Here is a 20,933-nt window from a genome sequence, read left to right as displayed (position 1 = left end):
TGGTTTTATCGCTTCAGTTGATGTGATGTACCCGATCGACCGTTCTGAAATGTGAAATCGAATCAAATTTTCATCTGCATCTTTTTGTAGTTATTCGCTCAGCGATCTAAACTGTAGATTCCGCGCCGTGGAGCACACGCTAGAGCTGTGCGCCTCGGGATGACCTGCTTCGCCTTCGTGTCCATATCCTATCAAACGTCATACGTCACTAGAAGTGCCTAGGCCTAGCCCAAGCCGGAAAACCGGAACCGGCACGGATAAACGAACGGATCGAGCTGGTGGCGGATATCGCGCCTTCGGGGCACGGGTGAGTGCACGATAAATTTGGTTACCCTGTGACCGGATCGAGGTCATACCGGGACACCGGGGATGGTGGTGGTGGCCGGGCAGGTATATTTCGGCCAGGTTTCTGGGTCAAACATTGGGGCCGGTCACGCCATATCGAAGTCACAACTTCCGTCTTCTAACGCTGGGCTCCGGTCGTCCAGTGGGCCCAGCAGGGGCTTCATAAATTTTTCATCATAATCGACGGTGACCATCGGTGGCCACCCTTTGCTATGTTGTTCCATGGACTAAAACCGGAACAGACCAGTGTTCTAGATCGTAAATTCCTCTTCGCGATGGCGATAAGGGCCGCTTGTCCTTGGATTTAGACGAACAGACGTAGCTCTACGCAAGAGTGTCCGCTGGTGAGGGCGCGATAGCACTCGTCTGCTACATGCCAAGCGATAAGCATCGTCTATCGCACGCGCGCGCCAAGAACTGGTTCCACAGCTGGGGAATTATGGTTCATGCTAAGCCGTAGAATTAACTCTTCTTTCAATAAATAAGAAACCACAGAAACAGCAACCCTTAGGCACGATGTGTTTCCACTTGGCGGAGGCTCAAGATCACAAGATCACAAAGTTCGAATGAGTCGGAGCCATTGAATCTGCCTCTGCTGCTGCTGCTGCTGCTGCTACTCATCTCCAATGCCGAAAGGTGCGAACAAAGGTCATCCACCATCAGGGGCCACCCATTACGAAGTAGAATCAAATCCACTCGATGCGATGCGTGACGCGATGTCTCTTCCCCCCCGCCAAACTTCAGAAGTCTCTCAGTACAGCCTCGCATTGACAGCATAAACGATAACGAGTTGATGCAAAAAAGGGAGTCTGTCCGTCATAATTCCGTCGTGGCAGAAGCCGGGATGCAAAATACGCGTGGAGAACGATGGGGGTAGGATGCGGCTTTCGACGTACGCGTCAATCGCGCCCGCCATGACCTTAGATTGTACGCCCGAAGTCCGGTGTGCGAAGCAGCATAAAAAGAGCTAGAGATCCGTTTGACCGTTGTCTCCCCGTGTTTCCAGGTGGCACCAGCGCGCATCACGGTGATGTGAAGATGATGATTTGTTGTTTCTCGTATTACAAATGCCAAGGGCAAAGAGCGACTTTGTACCGCCCTTCCTTTTGCTTCCTTTTTAACAGTGAGCTGTGAGCCTCAGAGCCTGGTCTAAACGCTCCAGCAAGAAGCTGTGACAACTCCAAGCCTCCTAGATCTACACAAACAGACCGAGATTATAGACTATAATTTATAGTATTCCATATCGTGGACCATGCCAGGTATGGCAGGTTTTTCATCACGTCGTCATTGGCGCTTTGCTGAAAACAACAAACACCTCGCCTGATCGCGTGTTGTTGTCGATCGATTGTTCGGTACGATCCTTTCGATAAGGGCGATACTTTCGATAAGGGCGAACCGAAACCAACTGCAGTTCGTTATCGGCGTGCAAATATTAAGCAAATTCCCATGTTTTCACCTACGAATGGGGCGGCCACGTGATCGGAAGCTATCCGATCGGAGTGCACAGTAGCGCGTGGCAGCAACGTCGTCGTCGTCGTCGTCGTCGTCGTCACCGGCAAATGGAAACAATGGGCCAATTGTGTTTGCTGAGCATCAAGCACGAGCAACGAGTGAGCGAACGAACGAACGAATTGCACGCCGTTCTTTCAAAGTGCATCATCGCGGAAGATGCGAACACGCTCTCTTGCCGTCGACATGCAACGATCAACACTCAAAGGCCAACCGTGGGCTGAGGGCACAATATGGCATGACACGCATATGTTGGCAGACCTTCAGCGTGGCCGTAATGCGTCAAGGGGGAGCCTAATGGTGCTGAAAGCTCTCCTCGGCAGAAGTCTCAATGTCAAGGTTCTCCCTGGGTGCTTCATTCGAATCATCCAACACCTGGTTCGATGCGTTCCGTTCCGGAGGCACTTCTCTCGTAGCACTCGTTAGGTCAATGGCGGTAGGTTGCGCCACAACAACCGCTGGTGTGGTGTATGGTGGTTTTGGCCTCCCGGGGGCGGAGGTTGAAGTACGGAAGTTCCCCGGTTCCCCGGTTCAACGGGCCCGGTTGCTTTCAGCCGTACTCGGAACGGTAGCGAGCTAGCTACCATTTGTGCTGGCCACTGGAACTGCATTTGCATCTCAAATGAGAATGGAAGTTCATCGAAGGTGACGCCACAGGAACGGGATTTTTGATTTTCAATTAAAAAAAACCTCTTTTTTTCTTCTCTTTCCTTTGCTAGAACTCGGGACCCACACGCATATACAGAGGTGGTCGTTTCCGATTCTGTCGTGGTCGTCATTGTCTCGATCGGATCGGGTTCTGAGCGGGGTCCGGTTAGGAAGGGGAACGGATGGCAATTAGATGCAGGAGGCACGTTGCTAGCGGCGGGATGCGATGCACATCCCCGGTTCTACCGTTTCCCCTTTGGCCTGGCCCCGGCCTGAGAGCCCTCGAGACGGGGTGATTAGTGTGTCGACCGTGTCACGGAATATGATTAGATGGCGACGATGACCTTGGCAACCGAGTTAGCTAACCGAAGGGCTGCGGCTGAGAATTCTACTGCTGAGGCAACCACACAAACCTAGGCGCGTCGAGGTGAGCTTACATTATCGAGATCGAGCGGAACAGATCATGTTTCCCCCACTTCCTCGGAGACTGACGCATGATCATCTCACTTTCCGCACACGATAGGGGCATATCGCTAAATGGGGAAAACAATGGGAGGACGAGATAAGGCCAACACAAAACAACCGGCAGTGCAGTGTGATCCGGTATCCGGTAGCATCATCATCCGCCGTAGGTGTTTAGCAGTTTGGTGTGATCAGTGAGCCGCTTTCGGAGTGCACCGTGCTCCGGTGTTTTGTGACGATGGATGATGTAATCTTCTTGTCTTTTCTAGCGGAGGGAGCAGAGATGCAAAAACACCGACAAATACTCTAACGCGACGCATCGTCATCGGGTGATGGTAAATGGTGGCCTTCGAGTGACGAGCGTTTTCGTGCGCCGCAGCTCACGGTCATCGATCAATTTGAAACGCCAAACGCCGGTAATCGGTTATGATGCGACTGAAGTCGTCCCAACGTGTGCTTCGTGTACGCGCGGAGGTTAATGTGGGCAAAGCTATTCATACCGGCAGCGTGCGATAAGCGTATGGTGTTGTGTATTTGAGATGTGCACCTTGCAACTTCGGTTTTATATCAATTTCCCTCATATTAATACTATCTCATCAGGAGGGTTGAAACAAATAATTTCAAAAGAGAGACCAACATTTGTTTTTAATGGATGGTATCATCTAAGAATCAAGCGCTAAAAGATTAAAATTCCTTGTGTGCTCTGGAACTTATGATAAAACGCATTCGATCAGCATGATCTCTTTCATACTTATCTCAATCATCTTCGCATGACACAGCAAGCCTGGCAAAATGAATTTGATTCTATTGTTTTATGTTGAGAAATTCATTTTTCACCGGAGAGAAGCTGTAATTCTCTGTGACCTCCTTATCATCATGTAAGTGAAAGAAACAGGGATAAAAACGTTTGATAAATGTGTTCCAACATGCGTAGGTTTTAGAACATGTTTATGTAATGATATAATAAGGCAACCATTGATCTGATGTGGGACAAGGTTGTAATCCTTATCGGTTGATTGAGATAAAGGCGAAATTAATTTGATACCATGCGTTGTCGTTGAAAGAACGGCCGTTTCGAATCGATTCTCCATGCCGCTAGGGAGCGTTGCTGTTCGGGGAGGGATTCCCGTCGAAAACTTCTCCCCTCTCGCTCGCTCCACCTGCGAAAATTTAATTTTACCGTTGTTCCGTGATTTCCAGGAACTTTTCCTGATTTCTTGCATTCGGATCTTCTCTTCTCCTAAAGCTACTAACTGGCTGGTGGATTTGTTTCACAAAAATATTTATTGTTCGTTTTGTTTTCTGCGAAAACCACACGCACATTTAGTTCACCGTAAGCAAAAACACACACTGCACGCCACGCACGGCCAACGTTCGCGCTGGATCAATTGTGCTGGTATATGAGATGAATGGAATTGGATATAAGTTTTCCCTCTTTTGTTTTTACGACACATTAAAACCAATTACTGACTGTATTACTCAAACGACAATATAGAAAGATAAAAAGCGAATCGACATTTTGTTGATCTGGCGCATAAAACATTTGCCGACGAAGCAAAGATATCGAGGAGTTTACGAGTGAAATGCTGAGCATTCATGATGCACACACTAAGAGTATAGAGTATTGATAAGGAAGGAATTTAAAAACTACAAACCACAAACCCTGGAAATAGAAAAAAGCTTACGTTTATAAAAAAGTTATAAAAGTTTATAGATGCTGGCCGGCAGCGCCGCTGTACCATCATCTTTCCTGCCGAGAACCGATTGATTCGGGAATGGGAATGATTGTGCGTCGTTGAACCTGCTTCCAGTAGTACGTACTTTTGGCCTGGGTTTCGTGTCTTTTCGTCGTTTCCCCGTTGGTAACCTTTTTTTTTTGGTGGTTTTCTGTTGCTACTAGATGGCTTTTGTTTCGTTTCTCCTTTCCGTCCCGGTAAAATTGTGTAAATAATGCTTTTCCCTAATTCTCACGAGCTGCATTGTAAAAATATGGTTCAGAAAGCCGCCCGACCGGTGGACGGGACGACCGGCATTGACTCTTCACCCTCGACTTCGCGACTAGACTTTAGGTTTCATGGTTTTATGGCAGATGCAGGACTTTAGATACCAATCATCGTATGGAAATCAATCGGTGATAATGAGCACTCCTTTGCTCGCTCTACTTGGCCGCTTCCGGTGGGCAGTCTGGTTGATTGGAGGGATGTGCCGCCCGGAATGCCGGATGTCCTTCCAGCTCCCGATCGATACGCAAAATGATCGGATACGGGCGCAGATCGACGTGGAAACGGCGTGCGTTGAACACCTGCGGTACGAGGCAGCAATCGGCCAGACTGATTTCATCGCCAACGCAAAACTTGCCGGCCGACGTCGACAGCAGCTTCTCGACCGCACGGAACCCGCGCGTTATCCAGTGTTGCGCCCATTCCTTTTTCTTCTCCTCCCCGACGTGTATCAGCACGATCAGATTCTGCAACGGCTGAACGCCGGAAGCAATGACCTGGAAGTGAGATTTGGAACGAATCGAACGTTAGATTCATGTCAGTTTGTAGGAGCAGAGAGTTCGTGTAGTCACATACCTCACAAATTTCCCGCACTTTGGCACGCTTCAGCACATCCTGCGGCATCAGCGGACGCTGTGGACGGGTCTCCTCGAGGTAGTACATTATCGATAGCGACTCGATGAGCGTGTGTCCATCTGCAAGTGGAAGATCGATTGAAAATCTCGTTTTAGAGTTGCGCAATTCATTGCGTGATTGCGTGATTTAAATGAAGGTCTGTGCGTCGAGGAATTCCTTCTCGAACTGGAACCCCGATAAGCCCGGATAGGACAGCACGCGTGTAATGATTCTGCACGACCACTGATGCTTCCCCGTGAATGGTGGCGGTAAAGTGTGGTCATTGGAGCAACAGACAGTATCCCTAACGAAGAGCAGGGGGAGAAAGAGGAGGTGCTAGGCTGTAAAAGCGAACGGCCCGATTGGGCGGCGATTGGCTAATTGATGATAAACCGATTTATTGCGACCAAACTGACCGCCGCTTTGGTTCCGTTTCCGTAGTTCGGGCAACACACGGGATCTTCTGATGTGAGCCGGTGCGCGCCGTATAATCGTGCGCCCCGGTGCCATCCCGAATCAGTTTCACTCCAGTGGTCAAGCGGATCGAAAGCAGCAGCAGCAGGAGCAGTAGACGGAATTGGACAAAAAATCTCAAGCGCGACCTTAAACTACTTCCTGTGCATTCCGGAATCCCTTGTGCTGTTGTGGTGTTTTGTAGTGCGTAAAAAAATGTGGCAAAAGATGGGATTCGTGACGGTCGCGCTGGTTGCCTTCGCTTGCCAGCAGGTTAGTGGATGCGAGTCGAGCAGTTACTAAGCAACTCGAGCTCTGCTCGAACAGGAAACATTTCAGCGTGGCTCGTGGGGAACGGGTTTGGTTTGAAATGACCGGATAATGGATTATTCTCGTCGTACCCTCTTCCCACCCCAACAGCTGGTCTGGTCAAAGACGGTTCCGCTCCCGGATGCCGTCCGACAGATAGTCCCCAAGGCCACCGAAGACGGTGAGGTGCTGGCCGAGTTCGATCGGTTGTTCAACCAGCTGCACTACGACGTGGACTACAAGCTGCGCGTTCTGCGTATGAACCAATCGCTCGCCATCAAGAACCTGAACGCACAGTTCGTCTCGCGCTTTGGCATCGTCATCACTGACATCCAGCACGAGAAGCAGCGTGTGAAGGATGCCATCCTCGAGCACGCCCTTTCGATCGGGGACACACAGAATCCGTGCATCGTGCAGAACAACGATGAAGCACTGCGTCAGGCGACGCAGGCTGCTGCCGATATTAGCCTGGCGGCGGAACTGGCATACGCCGATATGGCCACCGCATCGCGTGTCTTCTTCTATCCGCAGGTGCAAGCCTTCCAGAACAGCTCGACCGATCTGCAGAGCTTCGTGGTGCGGAAGATTGCCACCTCGAACATCGTAACCGATATGTACGTGACGCTGGCCGAACTGGCGTACGCGTACGAGGGCGAGGAGAACAAGGTCGAGCGTGTGCTGGCCGGGGTCGAGACGGAGCTGGACAACTTCCAGGAGGTCGTGAACAACGTGCGTCGCGATATCTGGGCCATGACGGATGCGATCGGGCGTAACTTCATCTTCAACATGGAGCTGCTGCTCGAGGAAGCGCTCCAGTGCTCGTAAACGCGCCTTCGATGGGGGCTGTCGTTTATCGGTTTCACGGGGGGTGGCTTCCGGTATTGTTTTTACACACCCGTTCCCTTTCCCTTCAAGATACCGCACCCCTATTCCGATAGCGATAGCGCTCGTCGTGTCCTGACTTCTGAGAAGGTACCGGAGAAAAAGGGAAAACGGGGCTCGTGGTTATCGGAATATGACTTCCAATAAAATCGATCCAAGCGGTCAGAAAAAAAAAATTGTTGTCGATTACCTATGGTCGAACGTCGCGTACGCGATCGCTAATCTAATCATCATGTCGCATTAATCGGCGCCTTGGGACTCTCTCTCTCTCTCTCTCTCTCTCTCTCTCTCTCTCTCTCTCTCTCTCTCGTTCACACCTTCGCGTAAAAGGATTCGGAACGGAGGATTTTTGTTTTGTTTGTTACCCCCTTCCCGTTGTAATGAGGGTGGGTGTACGGTTGATGCGAGTTATCCGCGAGTGCAGGAATTCAAAGTTATATAAGAACGACCGTGAACTGCCGGGCTTCAAGTATACAGTAAGTGCCCGGAACGGTCCAGTGGTGTTTGCCAAGATGAAGACGTTCGTGTTCATTGCCCTGTGCCTGTTTGTTGCCGCGCTGGTGAGTTAAGAAGCACAGCATCTTCCCGTTAGCAGCGAGTTGCCTTGGGAATAATGTGAATTCCGTTTGCTGTTCTCACAGAGCGTTTCGGCTCAGCTGTCGATGAGTGAGTTTGCGGAGATCGCGGAACAGTACCGCGTTCGCTTTGACGATTTAAGCGAGGATAAGGATTCGTTCCTCCGGTTCGCCCGTGTTCTGATCCGTGCCGAGCTGAAGGGACTGAACGAGGGTACGTTGGCCAATCTGGCTGAGGCAAGAAACGACATCGATGACATACTGACGGAAATCCGCACGGAGATCGCCGATGCGACGTTGGAACCGAATGCCAACGAGGATTGCCTGCTGCGTCTGGTCGACTCGGTTATTGCCGAGGGACGTACGGCTGGCGATGGTATGAGCTCCTGTGCCGCGGATAAGATCGAAATCAAGGAAGGTCTCGGTGATGAGTTCCGTACGCTGACCAACACGCTGCAGCGCATCGCCACGGCCGCCTCCGAGTATCCGCTGTTCTCGTACGCGCAGCACAACTCCTTCACCGATCCGCAAGAGCACGTCGATTGGCTGGAGCAAAACTATGAGGCGCAGGTTGCGTTCTGGGACAACGTGGCACGCCCCGAGGCCCAGGAGGATCTGGACAACCTGGAGATCAACCGTCCGGCCCTGCTCGCCGAAAACCGTGCCTGTCTCAATGCGGTTATCGCGCGTCTCAACACGGCCCTCACCGGCATTCGGCAGCAGATCAATAGCTGCTAATCGAGTGCAGTCTTTGCTCCACATCCAACCCCCATGGTTTGATGGGCTGATTATGCGTCCAGCATAACCTAGACTTAATAAAACCATTTTAAGGTAAACGAACACAAAAATGACGAATATGTACTGTGCGAATATGACGACAGCACAGCAGTGGTGCCTGTTATCGGGCTGCAATTGGTGTTAGCTAATAGATTAGCTGAGTCCAATTGCTGATCGGTCAGCTGCAGATAAGCGATGGTTTCATTTTCATAACTTTGCCGAATCGGCTAATTGAATGACATTATCGAATTTGTGCTGCTGCGCCAGGCGATGATAACGATGAGCGATGACTTGAGGAAAAAAAGGTCGGTGCGTTTGGTTATCGAGCGAATGAGGCTCGAGCTTATCGCGTGTGGTTTGGATTAACACCTGGTATGTTCGATAGCAGGCAATATGATTAGACAAGGACACCGATCGGTTCTCTGAACGCACACCTCGTGGTACCTCTTTCACCAACTGCCACGTTTGCTGTTCGTAGCGGTGAATCAGTCACGCGTTTATGGTCGTTTCAGGCGTTGAATTGGAATGAATTGCTTGAGTGAAACGTCTTCCTGTTTCTTCCTTCCGATTGTTAAGATGGCGATGTGTAACCATAGAGAATGAAATGATGATGAAAGATAAGTTTTTGATTTTTCCCAAAAATGATCTTCCTTCCTAAGACAAAATTTCAATTACTAATGTAGCTTTCACACAATTAAAGAAATGTAGACAATATAAACAAGCTTAGGTAAATCAGGGAGACTGAAAAAAGCAGGAATGATTGCTTTTGCCTAAGAGGATAAGGTAGTTCATGTGTGTAGATGATGCAGATCTTCTCATGATGATCGTGAACAGCGCTCATTTGAAATGAATCCTTATCTATCATTCGCCTTTCAGCTGCATTAAGATGGGACGGCAAATATAAATATACCAGCAAAGTGGTTTAGCACCGATATATTTTAAGCATAAGATCGATTAACTAAAAACGGTGCCACTGCCACTTTACGCGCAGGAAGGAATTCGCGACCGAATGCCGTCCTCGAAGGATTGCTGCTGCTCAATGATAACCGCCAGACATTCGGTATTGTCGGCCACGATCAGCGGGCGGTTGTACTCCATAGCATCGAGCTCGAACTGCACCAGCGGCAGGGCTTCCTCGAGCCAGGTACGCTCGGTCTCGGCGAACGATTCCTGCAGGTACTCCAGGTGGCGCTCCGGATCGAGGACCGAGTTCTGGTTGACGAACGTGTACAGTGTCGTTTCGCCGATCGAGGTCGATATGCGCTGGAGCAGGTTGAGGAACTCGTAGAACGATTCCGGCAGCGAATCCTTGGCGTCGGTTGCGGTGGCCGAGCAACGGCTAAGCTCGTCACCGAGTCGCACCTTCTCCGCAACGATTTCGTACACCAGATCTAGCAGGCACTGCTCGTTGTGGGTACCTTCGACGATCTGCAAGCTAATCTCTAGCCGCACATCGTCGAAACCGTACTCGATGGTGTTGCGCGCTTCGCCGAGGTTTTCCAGAACGTCCTCGTTCATTTGGCGCGTCGAGGCCCACAGACCGGTGCGGGCAAACTGCAAGAACTGATCCTTCTCCTGCTGCAGGTCATTGAACCGCACACGGTACTCTTCGATTGCTTCACGCAGTTCGGCCGATCGGGGCTTGGCGGCAGTCTGCGATGGAGCAGCGCTAACACCGGCAGCCTAAAAATCGCCCAAAAGGAAACAAGTTGCGTGATCAACGTCCTTCAATTCAATGGCGCTTATCTTAACATCAGGTGACACGTGGTTGGACCTCGTCCTCCTCACATTCTCTGCCCTTCGCTCTGCTCCCCCACAACCACACTCACACTCACCAGAACGACTGCAGCAATCATCAGCAGGAATGAACGATTCGTGGCCATGTTTAGAGAGGTACTGCACGCTGGCACTATGTAAGCTTAATTGCACCAGATGCTCCCGGTTACACCGGTTTATATTACATCGGGGGTCCAGCAGCAGCAGCAGCAGCAGCAGCAGCAGCAGCAGAATGACCAGTCGTAATCCGTGACCGGGTGAGTGATTAGATTGTAGCCTGGTTTCTGGTAGTGCAGATGTTTCGGGGTAGATCGTATGATTATCTCAGCTTAACTTGCCCCGAGGATTGCGGAAGCTCGCTTCGATTAAGTTGACCGGCTGGCCAGGTGTGCAGGTGCGCTCGAAACGATGGCCACTGATAAGGCCGATGGCCATCCGACAGGGGTATATCCGGCGGATTCGAAGCATTTCATATCCCATATCCGTTTGAAATTGAGAAATTCATTTTTTCATGTTTTCTACAAATGGATCGATATTTTTCTTAACTACGGCATTCCGTTATTGACTGTCCCTTTGTGTGTTTACAAAGTCGTTCCATAATTCCAGAAAATGTCAATGAACACGATCAGAAGTGTATTTCAACGTCCCCAAGACAGGATGATTCATTCGAATTTAGTATTTGTTAGAGTTTCTCTAGGAATCTGAAGAACAAGAAAAGCTACTCCTCGGGCGACATTGTATGCAAGGAGTTCTGGGGAGATGGGAGCTTTCCACGAGCAACGATTTTTTCACGTACAGATGTCGCACTCCTCGAAATGAATCCCCACGTTCGTTTCACACCAATTGCAGTGCATTGTGTCTATAATCTTATCAAACAATTTATTACATTAACTGACCACAGGTAAACAGCTTCCTAAGAAACCCTGCTGCTGAGTTGCGCAGAATACCCGCTACCATTACCACTAATCTTCGAAGATTGTGGTAATGGACATTGATAAAAACGGGGCGAGTCGGATCGCCTTGCCCCTTGTCGGTGTCCAGTGAATATTTATAACATCCGGTCATTCGGTGGATTACCGCAGTGCTAGAGCAGTCTCAGTGTCCGCCAGACAACCAGTGCCAGCAGGACGCACAGGACAGCACAAGCAGCAGCCATGATTCGTGCCATCATTCTACTGTTTGTAGTGTTCTGCACCGTCGGCCAGCATTCCGTACAGTCTTTGCCAGCTTTCGTGGAGTTCCAGGAGCTGTTTAGCAACTACGTGCACGATGGTGACATTTTGATGCAGGGCAAAAGGGCTGCGAACTCCAGGGTAGCCGGGCAGTTCAATGTGGAACTGTTGCGTCTGTTGGGTAATGCAACGGTCGAGCTACGCCAGATCCGCAACAACACGCTAGAGACCATTGATGCCGCATCCTCAATCGACGATAGCTGTCTGGAGTTGGTGAATGATCTACGCGAGATCTTTACCATATTCTGTGAATTCGATGTGCAGTACTGTGCCATTGATGCGAGCGCCAATCTGTACCCGTTAACTACGGATCGCTTTTTCCGCTACGCCAATTACGTGCAGCGTGAGCTGACCCAGCTGGTATCGCGAGTCACCGAGGTGCTCGGCACATACAGCAAGATCAACGAGATGGATCGGATCGACGGACAGTTACAATTGTACTACGAGGATTTCAGTTACATCTACAACAGCTACCAGATCATACTGAGCGGTGAGCTCGAGCGATTCGACGGACCGGACCAACCGCTGCAGACGGAATTGTACGAGTGTCTTGATTCGGCAGTCGTTTGGTACGAGAGTGATATGGAGTACGTACTCAGTTACATCGATACCAATTGTGAATTGTAAGCGATAGCATATTGGTATGTTTGGTACGGTAATAAAGTATTCAGTTCGTAAGGTACATCATTTCTATTGTTTTCGTTCGATATGGATTGTAAATCATCAGGTGGCCATCGTATTCACATCATCGTTCGGTGTTTGAGTCGTAATTTGGTGCGAAATATTTGCTCTGAAGTTTCGCTAATAGCAGGGAACCAGAGCTATCGGTTTCATATAATAAACCCAACGACAACGATGACGTCGACGATGATGTAATTAAGCATTTGTTCTTTGACTGCCGCAGCTTGTTAGCTTGCTGGTAGCCAAGGGTAAACATCGTTACCTCATTGAACAACAAACTCATATCAAACAATGTAGCTGAGCCGCTTGTTCCTATCCGCTACCGTTGCCGGTAATCTAGGAATATTGAATTAATCAGCATTGATAAAAGGGCGAGACCGATCGCCTTGCCTTTTATCAGTGTTCAGTAAATATTTATAACATCCGGTCATGGATTATGGCAGTGCTAAAGCACGGTCAGTGTTCATCAGACAGTCAGTACATACAGGTACCACTGGAAAGCAGCAGCCATGTTTCGGGCCATCGTTCTACTGTTTGTTTTATGCTGCACCGTCGGCCAGCATTCCGTACAGTCTTTGCCTGCGTTCGTGGAGTTCCAGGAGCTGTTTAGCAACTACGTGCACAATGGTGACATTCTGATGCAGGGCAAAAGGGCTGCGAACTCCAGGGTAGCCGGGCAGTTCAATGTGGAGCTGTTGCGTTTGTTGGGTAATGCAACGGTCGAGCTACGCCAGATCCGCAACAACACGATACAGGCCATTGATGCCGCATCTTCGATCGACGATAGCTGCCGGGAGATGGTGAATGATCTACGCGAATTCTGGACCAAAACGAACCAGGTTGATGTGCAGAACTGTGTAGCTAGTGCTAGCAGCAAGCTGGACTCGTTAACAACGGATCGCTTTTTCCGTTACGCCAATTACGTGCAACGTGAGTTGACCCAGCTGGTATCACGAGTTACCGAGGTGCTCGGCACATACAGCAAGATCAACGAGATGGATCGGATCGACGGACAGTTACAATTGTACTACGAGGATTTCAGTTACATCTACAACAGCTACCAGATCATACTGAGCGGTGAGCTCGAGCGATTCGACGGACCGGACCAACCGCTACAGACGGAACTGTACGAGTGTCTCGATAGGTCCGTCGTTTGGTACGCGAATGATATGTCGAACGTAATCAATTATATTGATACCAATTGTGGATAGACCAAATTGGTGTGCTTGTTACGAAAATAAAGTATTCATATCGTAAGTTAAATCACTTCCTTTGCGTTCTTTGGACATTGATCAACTGTTATCCATCGGGTTGCCATCGAATTCACTTCGTTTGTTTGGCCAAGTTGGTGTGAAATGTGGTCTGTTCTTGTGCTTATTCCTGAAGCCTCGTCAATGGCTAGATACCGGTATTATCGGTTTCTTATCATAAACACGAAAACGACGTAATTGTAACATTTGCTCGTTGATTACCGTGCATTAGTAGCTTGCTGATAGCCAAGGTGAAACGTTGTTACCTCATTATAGTCCGCCATGATGCTTTCGACATTGGTCGTGTTGCTGCTGGCCACAGTTTCCTTTACCGTAGAGGGCCGCGGCGTACCGGGCATGGTGATCTATCAGGATCGCTTTGCGAACACCTCTAGCAACGGAGAGCAGCGGATGCAGGAGCGAAGGGCAATCAATTCGGCCATCACCCGTGGCCTCAACGAGGACCTCTTGAGGATGCTGGCCAATGCGACGACCACGGTGAGAAGGTTAAACACTGAGACACTGGAGCACATCAAGCAAACCAACGTAGACGATAGCGCGTGTGAGAGCATCGTGCTCGATCTGCAGGAGTACTACACGTGGTATGCGGTGGTGGAGCTAAAGAACTGTGCTTGGTATACGTCCGAGGATCTGGTACCGTGGACCACGAGTCGCTTCTTCCGCTACGCTGACTACGTATACGAGCAGCTTACCCAACTAACTCATCGTGTCGTGCGGGTTTTGGGGAGCTATAACTCACTCGAGCAGATCTATCGCATCGAGGAGCTGCTCGGGCAGTATTACGAGAATTTTAGCTGGATCTACAACAGCTACCAAACAATTCTGGACTACGAGCTGGAGCGATTCGACGAACCGGACCATCCACTGCGCACGAATCTTTACCACTGCCTCGACGAGCTGATTGCGGCTTATGAAAGCGATGTGGAGTTTGTGTTAGAATATCTGGAAAATTACTGTTAGTACTTGCTGAAATTGCAATATCAATCACTTCAAATTGGCAGCAAGACGGTGATCGGTTGAGCATCTAAATAAATTTCGATCCAAGTGTGCTCCTTTTCCGTACCGAAGACCTAGATGGTTCCTTCCGAATGCCTTAACCCATCCGAACCGATAACACTTCCACGACGCAACCATTTACCCTATCACGCGGCTTATCGCAGTGATGGTACGATCCACCTTTAAGTAGCTCGTTCAAGGTCCGATTATGGTCAGTGAGTTTTCGGCGTTAGTAGATGTTCATCGTCATCCGATCGAAGCACGTTGTGCGTCATGTCTCGTGAGATCTCCATAGCGTTCACTTGCATCTGTTTCAGTCTGCTGGCATTAGGATACGCGCAGACGGAAACGAAACCAATCATTGTGCAGTATCAGGAGTGGTTCGGTCAGTATGCAACCATCGGCGAGAGTACGCTGCAGTTGAAGCGGATTGCCAACTCCAACGCAACGCTCACCTTCAACATCGTACTAGTAGAGCTGCTAGCTAACGCTACGGATGAGTTTAGGCGCGTCGACAATAACACCAAAAGTATGATCGAACAGACCAGCTTCGATAATCGGGTGTGTAAGGATCTGGTGCTCGAGCTGTACCAACTGTTTGGCAGGATCGGTACATCGGAGATGCAATCCTGTGCGGTGTACGCAGCGAATGAGCTTACGTACTGGACGACACAGCGCTTCTTTAGCTACGCCAATATACTTCACCGCGAGATGAGTGAGCTTACGCACCGTGTCATGGGTGTGCTAGGCGAGTACAACAAGGTAACGCAGATGGACGCCATCGGGACACGGCTCGAGGATGAGTACTACGAGCACAACAACCTCAGCAACGCCCTGCAGACGGTGCTCAATAAGGAACTGGAACGATTGGCTCCCCAGGATCATCCGGTGCGGGAGAATTTGTTCGATTGTCTCGACACTACCGTCACGTTACACCAGCTCGATATGGAGTACGTACTAAGCTATGTTGATAATGCGTGCGGTTTAGGAGTCTGATAAGGCGCATCGCCCGGTGTCTGGCCAAAATTGGCCGAACAGTATTGCAGAGGTTCGAGAAGTATTAGATATTTCTCGAATCAAAAATCCAATCTAGTAATAAACTTTGATATACAAACGAACTCGGTATGATATAAAGAGAGTATCAAACTTAGCTTCTAATCTTTCGACTTCCTTCCGAAACAAGGCTGCTACTGACGCAATCCGAGAGCGGCGGAGCGGGTTCGATGCTGGTTCGATACCCTCTCCTCCCAAAAAACCATTGGCTAATCAATGGCCGTTTACAACCCTTCTGCACAGTGGATAGAGCCGCTATAACTCGCTTATCATCTTTCGACGGCGTCCGTCTCGGGGATCAGATTAATGAGATTAAGCTGGTGGAAGTCCGCTTCCGACCCCTTATTGGAAGGTTCCGTGCGTATCTGGCGTCAGTAACCGACTGTCGGTGCAAGGATTAGTTTCGTGCCGTAAATCGCAAGTTCCCTACACATTCCGTGACAATGGTGCCGGTTTTGTTGTTGCTGGTTTGCTTTGCTTTCAGTGGCACGCTAGGCAACTTTCGCGTCGAGTACAATGGCAACTTTTCGGCACTGGCCAACGAGGTAGAGTTTGAGCTGCAGCAGAAACGTGCCTTCAATGGGGAGTTGATTCGTGAGTTTAATCGCGAATTGTTGCTCGAGTTCGGTACGATGATTCCGCGGATGCGCCAGGTGAGCCGCGAAGCCGAACAGTACATCATCAATCGGGACAACGTGAATGAAGAGTGTCGCGAGTATGCGCTGTTCCTGTTCGAGCTGTACCGCATGTTCCAGGAGTTCGATATCCAGGACTGTGCGTACTACGCGTTCGCCGATCTGCGTGACGATTCGCTCTATCGGTTTGCCCCGGTTGAACGCCGGTACGCCCAGTACAACACCGTCTCGGTCAGCCAAACCATCATCACGCTAGCCCGGAACAACATTCTGGACGACGAAGCCGTCGAGGCGGAGCTCGCCGACGAGTGGGGCTTCTTTTCGAACCTGCGCGAAAGCTACCGTGTGCTGCTCGACGAAGAACTGGCCAAGCATGGCGATGATGCGTACGTTACGATCAATCGATTCGAGGACTGCCGGGATGAGGCCTACTACTGGCAGGATAACGATATGGAGTACATCAAGAGTTATCTCGAAGACGATTGCTACCTGGAGTAGACGGCAGACGGGCGGGCACTCGCACTCCTGTTATCGGCTTCCGCCTTCGGCTCGGTTTAATGCGTGGCAATAAAGTTCAATAAAAACGTACCTAGAGGGCCTGTTTTCGAAGGGGAGACGAATGCGGGGGTATCGAAATGCCTGGGGGGAAAACCCCTAAACAACGATCAGTAGCCGGTTGGCTTTGGAGGCAAATTGACGCACAGAAGCGTAAAATGACGACACGTGACTTGCTGGTACTATCAGGTGTGCTGGCTAGTGTTCTGCTTTCGATTGGACCATCCCAGACGGAAGCCTATCTTGTCGATTACCAGGCTGAGTTAAGCAATCTGAGCTCGCTCGTCATACACGATGTTGCGACCAGTTGGAAAACCAACAACGAGCTTAATGGTGAGCTGAATCGACTGATTTTGGAAAAACTAGCCAACGCAACGGTACAATACCGGCAAGCAGACGACTTTGTAGCTGATCTGGTGGAGACCGCCCAGGATAGCCTGAGTGAGGAATGTAATGAGCAGCTCGACCAGCTTCGTAGCGAATACCGGACAACTTGGGCTGCTGATCTACAGGGATGTGCACGGAACACATTCTTTACGCTCGAGTACGACGCATTAACTCGCTTCCGACCGCAGGCATCGTCCGTGCTGCGAATCTTCCCGTCCGCCAACTATCAGGCAGTGCGCGTCATTGCCATGGGTGATGTGTTCGATAGTGGCGCCATCGAGCAGAAGCTTTCGGATGAGCTCCGCTCGTACCAGGACCTGTGGAGCTCGTACCAACCATCGTTACAGCAGGAGCTTGATCGTTACGAGGACTCCGTGAGCGATATAGGCAACGCACTGGACGCGTGCCTTACGACGATTGGGGATCATCGAGCAAATGATTTGCTTTTGATCGAAACGTTGATCGATTTGAACTGTGTGGTCGAGGTTTGAGCGTGCCAGAACAGGCCAGAGGACGATGAATAAACATTCGCACTCATCCGAAACGATCCTTTAGACGCCGTACACAGCTTATCGAACGTTTTATTGATCCGAATTTCTTATCTCTTCGGTATGGTAGCTAAAAAGTGGCGTGAGATTATGAATTTGTGGACTAAGTAGATCTCGGTCGAACTCGCATGAGTTAAGGCTTCCTTTCAGGTGCACTACGACGTGCTTGCCGTGGTCAGTGAGTGTTGTACCCGTTTGCAATATGCAGCAGCATAGTGTTTGTGCAGTTTTTGTGTTGATGTTGCCTATGATAGTGACAATTATCAAACCGGTGGCTGCCACGAGCATGCTGCTGGATTACCAAACTCAGTTCGCTTCCCTGGCGCGTACCATCATCTTTGGTGTGGTTCAAAAAGACGAGAACCAGCGTAGCATGCTTTCAACCGCGAACGGTGCAGCACTGGCTGCTATAGCAACGAGCAGCAACAATGGTCGCGTGCGAACACAACAAGCCTTCGATTTCATCGAATCCTTCGCCGGTGATGTATCGCCAAAGGAGCAACTGTGTCTCACAGTGGCACGCGAATCACAACGAAACTACGCTCTGCTTCTCGGTGATGATATTTCCTACTGCTCCGAGAAGCTACTCCAGGCGATGGCCAGCAAGGATAGCAACCAGTATAACGAGGCGCTAGCCGCTGCTAACCTACTTTCTAAACGCAGTGCTGGAGCAGTTCTGCAAGTGCTCGCGGAACATCCGGGCAGTAGCAGCAAGGACTGGCTGCTGAGCCATTTTTTGCAGGAGTACGTGAATGAGTGGTTCGATTTGCAGCTGGAACTGGACAGTCTTTCCGATCGGTTCGCTGCCGAGATTGAGTTTGCCCGGGACCAGCTGAGCCAGTGTCTTGATCAAGCCATTCTCTTCTTCAACTATACGATCGCTTACGTTAAGGATGAACTGGAAGAGTGTTTCGCAAAGGACGATTAAATAAATCACATTCTAAGCCACCAAGTAAACTGATACTGTTTCGAACCACTCAATATTTGTCCTCAGTTTTTGAAAGACTTACCGATTTGCAAGGCCGGGACCTGCTCCATCGGGTTCACCTCCCGGTACTCGTTGCAGTGCTGCTCACCTCCCGATTTGATCAGGCTGATCGGCTTGATGTCGTACGGGATTTCTTTCAGGTTGAGCGCAATCCGAACACGCCAGGAACACGAGCTCCGCCAGTACGAAAACAGGATCGGCTGGGATTCAGGAAGAAGGTCTTGATTAGCCATCACGGTTCTAACGCACAACTTGGAATGCGGCCGAATGCGGCGGTGGAAGTGAACAAAAGCCACATTCCAACTCTATTCGAAGCCGGTTTCGCCCGGAGAGAACAGGTTCTGATAATGAGATTCTCGAAACTGGGTTCGGGGCCGGTTCTGGCTTGGGAACAGGAGCTTGCCGGCTTGCCGGGCAACGCGGGTTGCATATCGGTCAGGGGTACGCACCTTCGACATCGCCGAGAGCGAAATCGAGCCATGAAACTTGGAGTAATTAATCTTGAAGCCGTACTGGGACGATTGCAGCAGCGAGAAACGCTTCACGGTCGCAGCCGCCACACGGAGAACACCTTTTGAACTGTAAAACACTATTTTTTACTAACGTAATTGCTTATTTTTGATTAAAAACTCACTGTTTTTGACAAAACACCACGGCGCCGGCTATCTCGCTCACTCCTTCGTGCAAGAGCGAGAGAGAGAGATAAGATTGGAATAGTGGGCGCGAAGTGTAGCAGAATGACCAAAATTTTCGCTCGTTTCGGCCGAAGCCAGCTTTGGCCTGAACGCGGCTTGAATCGCATGACGTTACATGACGAATTTGAAGTGGCCGTTGCGGCAACAGTCTACCGTCGTCGAGGTCGCTACATGTTTTATACCGGAACAGGTAATGAACTAACTAAATGGTTTGGTTGTTTTGTAGCAAACGCGTGCACTTTCGCATACTTCTGCCGGAATTTCCCCTAAACGCCCAGTTCCCTCCCTGTTCGTAGCACTTAGCTGTCGTGATGCTGAATTTTGCAAACTGATTAACAATGAGCCACCCTAGAGCGCAACAAAACCCGTCGCCACATCACGCATTAATCCTGCAACATGGGGCGAAGGTTCTTCCGCTTTTCAAGTGCGCTACGTACCTCACGCCCGTGGATATTGCTTGCACATTAAAGGAAGGGCAACCCATTTCTATCGTACTATACACCTACACCTGGCCATCGCCAGAAATATTTCCAAATCCCCGCACCTACCAGCCGGAAGTTTCACACTCTCGTCTCGTTGGCTGCTCGATGGGCGAAGGCGGCATCCAACACATGGAGCGTACGTCTTGAAAAGATGAAAGCAATACATTATGCTGGATATTTTTCTTTCCGATAGGGAAGTCGTTGACGATTAAAAATGTTCCGACGATGGGGCGCGTGAGTTGACACCATCCTGTCGGTCGATGCCGATGGCGCTGGATGACCCGGACGATCCCATCATTGTTCGTCTTTGTCGTTTTCCTCGAGTCTGAAGTCTTCATAAGAACGTGGTTCACCTTCCCTCTTTCGCCATCCTTCTCTGCCGTTTCAAGACGCCAACCAGGTATGCGGTGCCAACAAGGACGAGAAACAACGGTGTGGACCTATCGAGGAACCCCCCCGGGCGCTAATTCAGTTGACACGCACCACATCCTTCCCTTCATCAGACAGCATGCCCTAGTGCGTTGCCCAGATTCATTCTTTCGCCTTTTTCTGTTCTTTCGTTTCACCCCCGGGGCAACGCTTGTCCCACAAAACTTTATGGAGTACACTTCTTCATCATCTTCTTCAGCACCAGCACCAACAGCAGCGCAGAAGGAATTCGCGTTTTTGTTCCCAGTGTTCCCTGTCTCACTGAGTTGTTTCTGTTTTTTTGCGAGCACGAGCCCGTGTCCTTCAGTGCGGTTACTGCGAGAGCAGGGCCATAGAAAAAGGTACTCCACCTCCACCTTTTCTCGGTGGGCTTAGCACCCTGTCCACTGTCCGCGGGTACTTCTCGCTTCCCCACCCCCACCCCGGAGGCCGCTTTGTTCGATCCGTCAACGCTTGCGGACGCACCGTTGATGACGGTACGGCGCCGGAGAGAAAACAATTTATCAAAACCCAAAATCTCCACGGATCACGAAATTACGATATTAATTTCTTTCACTCTCCCGGCCCAGCCGACCCATCTCTCGGATCCCGATGCCCCGAACCCCCCTGGAGGTCCCTTAAACGGCCCTG

The 20,933-nt window shown here is 50.1% G+C and overlaps 4 protein-coding genes across 4 annotated transcripts; 2 read left to right on the top strand and 2 right to left on the bottom strand.

Moving 5' to 3' along the window:
- Positions 1–4,755: 4,755 nt before the first annotated feature.
- On the bottom strand, positions 4,756–19,374 carry LOC126573415 (probable maleylacetoacetate isomerase 2). The gene is made up of 5 exons (XM_050233510.1): positions 19,332–19,374; positions 19,147–19,286; positions 18,720–18,897; positions 5,541–5,659; positions 4,756–5,461 (listed from the first exon to the last, which is right to left on the bottom strand). Coding segments are annotated over exons 1-5 (777 nt in total). The 5' UTR covers positions 19,333–19,374; the 3' UTR covers positions 4,756–5,122.
- Positions 6,123–7,167, top strand: LOC126573416 (uncharacterized). Its single transcript, XM_050233511.1, has 2 exons — positions 6,123–6,305; positions 6,453–7,167. Exons 1-2 carry the CDS (start codon positions 6,249–6,251, stop codon positions 7,164–7,166), a joined length of 771 nt encoding a protein of 256 aa, XP_050089468.1. The 5' UTR covers positions 6,123–6,248; the 3' UTR covers position 7,167.
- On the top strand, positions 7,710–8,536 carry LOC126573418 (uncharacterized). Its single transcript, XM_050233513.1, has 2 exons — positions 7,710–7,783; positions 7,865–8,536. The coding sequence occupies exons 1-2, from the start codon at positions 7,736–7,738 to the stop codon at positions 8,534–8,536; spliced, it is 720 nt and encodes a 239-aa protein (XP_050089470.1). The 5' UTR covers positions 7,710–7,735.
- LOC126573417 (uncharacterized) lies at positions 9,481–10,609 on the bottom strand. The gene is made up of 2 exons (XM_050233512.1): positions 10,411–10,609; positions 9,481–10,258 (listed from the first exon to the last, which is right to left on the bottom strand). The coding sequence occupies exons 1-2, from the start codon at positions 10,456–10,458 to the stop codon at positions 9,557–9,559; spliced, it is 750 nt and encodes a 249-aa protein (XP_050089469.1). The 5' UTR covers positions 10,459–10,609; the 3' UTR covers positions 9,481–9,556.
- Positions 19,375–20,933: the final 1,559 nt, after the last annotated feature.

The sequence above is a fragment of the Anopheles aquasalis genome, chromosome 2 (genome assembly GCF_943734665.1).
Source record: "Anopheles aquasalis chromosome 2, idAnoAquaMG_Q_19, whole genome shotgun sequence".
In the NCBI taxonomy this organism is placed as follows: Eukaryota; Metazoa; Arthropoda; class Insecta; order Diptera; family Culicidae; genus Anopheles; species Anopheles aquasalis.
Note: the sequence above shows the minus strand (reverse complement) of the source record. Positions and strands in the feature narration are given on the sequence as shown.